This window comes from Peromyscus californicus, unplaced genomic scaffold, assembly GCF_007827085.1.
Source record: "Peromyscus californicus insignis strain IS unplaced genomic scaffold, ASM782708v3 Scaffold_15__1_contigs__length_86483966, whole genome shotgun sequence".
Taxonomy (NCBI): Eukaryota; Metazoa; Chordata; class Mammalia; order Rodentia; family Cricetidae; genus Peromyscus; species Peromyscus californicus.
The window spans coordinates 63,682,044-63,687,974 of NW_026294447.1; the positions used below are offsets into that span (position 1 = coordinate 63,682,044).

A 5,931-nucleotide genomic window follows, 5' to 3' on the forward strand; every position below is an offset into this window, starting at 1 on the left:
CTTTGTGTCATCCTTGATAGCTAGCTCCTCTGGAGTTGCGGATTGTTGTCTGGTTATCTTTGCTTTACATCTAGTATCCACTTATGAATGGGTACATACACGGTTTGTCCTTCTGAGTCTGTGTTACCTCACTTAGGATGATATTTTCTAGTTCCATTCATTTACTTGCAAATTTCATGATGTCATAATATTTTTCTGCTTAGTAGTACTCCATTGTGTATTCCTACCACATTTTTTTGAATCAATGCTTCAGTTGAAGGGCATCTAGGCTTTTCCCAAGTTCTGGCTATTATGAATAATGCTGCTGTGAACATAGTTGTGCATGTGTCCCTGTGGTATGATTGAGCGTTTCTTGGGTATATGCTGTGGGATGGTCTGTATGTCAAGTGTGTTGCTTATTAATCAATAAACAAATCACTGATTGGTCAGTGGCCAGGCAGGAAGTATAGGTGGGACAAGGAGGAGAATAAAGCTGGGAAGTGGAAGGCTGAGTCAGGGAGACACTGCCAGCCGCCACGATGACAAACAGCATGTGAAGATGCCAGTAAGCCATGCGCCACATGGCAAGGTATAGATTAATAGAAATTGATTAATTTAAGCTGTAAGAACAGTTAGCAAGAAGCCTGCCATGGCCATACAGTTTGTAACCAATATAAGTCTCTGTGTTTACTTGGTCGGGTCTGAAAGGCTGTGGGATTGGCAGGTGAGAGAGATTTGTCCTGACTGTGGGCCAGGCAGGAAAACTCTACCTACTGCTATATACCCAAGAGTGGTATACCTGGGTCTTAAGGAAGATTGATTCCCAATTTTCTGAGAAAACTCCACACTGATTTCTAAAGTGGCTGTATAAGTTTGCACTCCCACCAACAGTGGGGGAGTGTTCCCCTTGCTCAACCTCCTCTCCAACTTAAGCTGTCTGCAGTTCTTTGATCTTAGCCATTCTGACAAGTGTAAGATGGTATCTCAAAGTTGTTTTGACTTTTTAAGTAAAGGAATAAAACTTAACTCTCTGGGTCAGTGAAAGAGGGAAAAACACACAGAGAGACACTTCTTCAGTGTCTCTCTATATTCTTCTATCTTTATTTTTTCCTTTCCTGCTTATATACCTCAGCAAAATCTTTCAGAGAGTATAAAAATTACAGCATGACTTCTTTCTATTTTTGAAGTGAATGATTATAATGAATACAGGTAAAAAACAATGTGTTTCTCATTTCCCTTATATGATTTAACATTTTATGTATAATCAAATTTTCCCCAAATATCCACATACATCCATTTACAAGCAACTTGTTATAGATTAATGATGTTTAAGTAAACAAGATATGTTTTTCAGCTAGTTCTTTTACCTGCAGACTGAACTTTGCAATAACAAGGAAAGGATCAATCATTTTATTATTTATTACAAAAAAAGAATCTTACAAAAATCTTAAAGAATCACAAATCAAAACTCTTATATATGAAAACAATCATTCATTTCTACTTTAAATCCTAAAGGTATATATCCACTATTCAACAGGGTTTTTTTTAATTAAATCTTATCAGAAAGCTGAGGGTAGAAATGGGTACAAAGAAATAAAAAATCTCCTTTGATCACCAACCACTCCTAGCAAGAAAGGCATGTCAGACAATAATAATGGACTGCCTTTGTTCTTGTTTCTTGACCTCAACAATTCCCTCACTCAACATTAAAAGTACGACTTTCTGAACTTTAAAGCCAATTTTCTACATGAAAGTCATTAACAAAACCATCTTAATCTAACTTTACAAGGAATCTACATGTCTAAATACTTTCTAAGGATGGTGGTAGAATCATTAATCTGTTCCAGTAGCAATGCTTAGAAAAAGTCAACCACTGTTATTGTAAGTACAAGTCACACTGCACAGTGAGGTGTTAAAAACCCTCTTTGAGTTTTCATACAACTCATAGATGAGGAGGGACATGGCAGCCATGAGAGCAGTAAGCAGAGCTGTGCTCAATAACAGCATGAGGTCTTGTGGACATGTAGTTCTTGGGGCTCCGCCTCTTCAAGGCTCACTTGAGGGAGTTTTGCTGCCAAACAAGCCATGTCTATGAGTTCCAATGCTGCCTGTTGGTCCTCTTGTCTGGCAGTTGATAGTTCATGTTATCACAGTCTCTGTGAGTTCATGTGTGCATCTGCCATACTGTATTCTAAAAACACAGTTTCCTCGATGTTGTTCACAGGTTGTGGTTCTGACAATCATTATACCCCCTCCTCTGCATAGATCCATGAGCACTGGAGGGAGGGTGTGAAAAAGACAGCCCATTTAGGAATGAACTTGCCACAGGTCATTGAGTTGTGGGTTTCATGTTGTTATTCTTAAACATAGCAGGATACTGAAACAGAACTTTTGGAGAGCTGGCTAACCTCTGCTGTCAACTTCAAGTTCTGTAACATGATCCTCTCCCTGTAATGGGATCTCATCATAAAATAGCATCTTTCAGCTCCCATCAGTTGTCTCTTGTGGGACCTGCTCCTATACACACTGTGGACCATCAAATCTGATACAAAACCACTTTTTATGGACAGATCTTGGTCCACCTGTCTCAAGCCTCCTATATTCAGCTAACATTGGGGCTCATGCCCTGCTGTCCCTGAGAAGAACTGTCACCTCTCCTCCAGCCAACATACTGCTCATAGCTTACTAGTTGCCCAAACTGTAGTTCCTTCAGGGACTGTGGCTGTGTTACTTTGAATGAGAATGCCCCTCCACACACACACGTAGGGTCATAGGTTTGAATACTTGGTTCACACTTGGTGGAACTGTTCTGGAAGGATTAGAAAGTGTGGCCTTGTTGGAGAAAGTTTGTCATTTGGGAAAACTTTTGAAGTTTCTAAAGACTCATGCTATTTTAGAGATTTCTGCTTCCTGATTATAAATAAAGTTGTGAGACCTCAGCAACGACTCCATCAACCTGTCTTTATTCAGCCATCATCCACTCAGAGGCTCTGAGGCTATAGGCCTAATTAAATGATTTCTCTCTAATTTGCTGTGATCATAGTGTTTTATCCCAGCAATAGAAAATTAAATAAGATAGATATGCTTATTATTATGCAGGGTAAGGAGAACTCTGCAAAAAATAAGGTTGGATTTTTTTTTGGCTCTTAGAGAAATGAGCTTGCTCTGTTAGTGATGAGATTTCACCTCATAGACCTAGTGTGATGGATTCAGATAACAATGGAAAATTGTGTGATTTTGATTTTCTAGGTAGGGAGATTGCCAGATTCAGGCTCTGGATGAGGGCAGGATCTGAAGATGGGTGGATGCAACAGTTGCAGCAAGAGAAATCAGACACAGGATACTTCTTAGTTTCCTCTTTAGGAGAGATGGACAGAGAGCTGTCCTACTCTGATGGAGCCATCCTTGGTGGGACCAGTCTTACCAGAGGATGTAGGGAGTTGGTGAGGGAAAGAGGCGAGCCAGAACATGGTGGCCTGAGAATTGTTCAGCCTGACTGAATAACAGCCAGAGTACTTCTTTACTCATATAGAATTTAGTAAGCAGGGATATATTCATGATGTTCCAAAATATAGATCATGTAAATTTGTTTTGGGACCTCTGTTTCATTTCATTTTTCTCATCTCTTAGTCATCATTAATAAACTATGACAGAACAGAGTTATCATTTCAAATCACTTTCCCTCACATTTTGACATCCTTGATAAATTTATTATTTTTACTCATTAGCCATATAACCCAAGTTTTAAGAATCAAGAGGCAAATGACAGTCTGTTTTTAAGGTGATAGCTTTTGTAGCTGCAAGAACACTAGACCAAAACAAAATCTTCTAGACAACCTAGGTATAATACCATTTCCCAGTCAGTGTATTATTAACTCTTAATGGTAAGATTGCCCAAGACAAACCCTCAGGCTAAAGCTGCTGCAGTTGTTTTTCAAATTCTGTCATAATACAATGTTAATCCCTGCATTCTGTTGTTTCTTGGTCATATGACACCACAGTGGCTCTTTATGTGCTAACTTTTCTAAGAAAGGGAGGTCCTAACATTTCATTTTTTTATCATTGGTTGACTTCATTCTTTGCTATTCAATGTAAGTCTCTGTGTAGGGCTGAGGTAACTTCATCTATTCTAACTTGTTGCTGTATATGCCACATAATTGTCTGAGTTTATATGGGAAGAGACTTGCAATCTGATCTGTGGCCAAGTCCTCTACCCCTTTGAATCTTGTTAACTTTTTAAAGTTTACTTTGTTTTGAATATCATGTCCATGAGTTAATATAGGGACAGGTGTCTTTATGTGTCACAACCTCCATTGCATGAGGAAGACTTTCAAGTAGATAAGTGTATCTCCCCAAAAGTAGGAGGAGGAGTATATTCAGGACTGTCCTGGGGAAGCTTAGGAGTAGTACTTCTGGGAGAAGGCATAAACGATTCATAAGAAATCTTCCATCAATCCAATATCCCCAAAGTGTACAAATATTAAGTTTCTCAAGTATGCAAAGGTGGAGATGAAAACCACAGGAGACACAGAGGGCATCATGTGGCTCAGCTTTGCCGGATCTTTGTCAGGCAGCTGTGATGGCTTTATGACTTCTGCCTTTCCCACCACGTATAGCTGTGACAGATCTCACTTCTCATGATGGTTGATTGAAAGGACCAGTTTCTACAAATTTCCATGATGAGCAGAGATGAAAGTCATGGAGTAATAAACTGAATTAGCTAAAAGCACAGCTGTGTCTCATCTGAACTTGAAGTACACAGACCTCAGGAAGAAGAGGGGAGGTTCCAGGCCTGCTAGGATTTATGATCTATGGATCATAAATGTTCACTCCATCTTCCTCTTGGTTTTCCCTTAAACCTAAGTTCTATTCTAATAAAAAAAAAATCTGACCAAGGCTCTGCCTGGAATATGAAAAGACTCATAATGTCCATGGATTTCCTTATCATGTAATTCCAGTGATCAAATTAGGGTACTTTATGTTTTCAAAGCTGTCAGTTGGCATTTTTTTAATGGGATGCTGTGCCTCAAATTTTTTAAATAATACAAGGAGAACATGCAATGTTTTGAGGATATTGGATCCCTTCAGAACATGCATGTAGAGAGAATTTCAGGGAAACTCTTAGAAAAATTGCAGCCCAGACACCTGAGAGGAGTGCTTAATCTAATCTTGTCTGAATAAACTCCTGGGGTGAACCTGTTTTCTGTGTGCTGTGTGCCCCCTGGTGGCCCCGAGCAGCCTCACAGTGAGGTTTATGTCTGGGTTTATACTGAAGTCCCCTCATTGTGTCTCTAGCACAGTAATAAGTGGCAGTGTCCTCAGATCTCACACTGCTCATTTGCAGGTACAGAGTGTTCTTGGCATTGTCTCTGGAGATGGTGAATCGATCCTTCAGGGATGGTGCATAACTGATGGTACTGCTATCTTTATTAATTTCTCCAACCCACTCTGGCCCCTTCCCTGGAGCCTGTCGGAACCAGCTCATCCAGGAGTCACTGAATGTGAATCCAGAGGCTGCACAGGAGAGTCTCAGGGATCCTCCAGGCTGTATCAGGCCACCCCCAGACTCCACCAGCTGCACTTCACACTGGACACCTACAAAAAGCAGACAATCCTGTTAGTATACTGCCACAAAGACTCTCTGTGATTTCTGCTCATGTCCAGTAACACACTCAGTATCTCTGTTTCTCCATAAATTACCTTTTAAAAGAGCAACAAGGAAAACCCACATCAGCCCCAAATCCATGGTGTAGTCTGTGTTCAGTGGTGATCACTGAGTGGGGAGACCTGGGAATCCAGGGCTGATTACTTTTGCCTGAGCTTCAGGGTCAGTGCAGGCCTGGTTTTCAAGAGAAGAGAGAGGCCTTATTTGCATGTCTTCTTGCTATATAACAAGTTTTGTAGCTGGCACTGAGAAATGGCATGTTCTATTTTCTAAATGTGCTGGTGGAG

At 40.3% G+C, this 5,931-nt stretch overlaps 1 gene segment (V, D, J or C); it reads right to left on the minus strand.

The window, feature by feature from the left end:
* Positions 1-5,137: 5,137 nt before the first annotated feature.
* Positions 5,138-5,781, minus strand: LOC128110395 (Ig heavy chain V region 441-like). The segment is given in 2 exon segments: positions 5,138-5,574; positions 5,680-5,781. Coding segments are annotated over 2 exon segments (483 nt in total).
* Between the last annotated feature and the right edge of the window lie 150 nt (positions 5,782-5,931).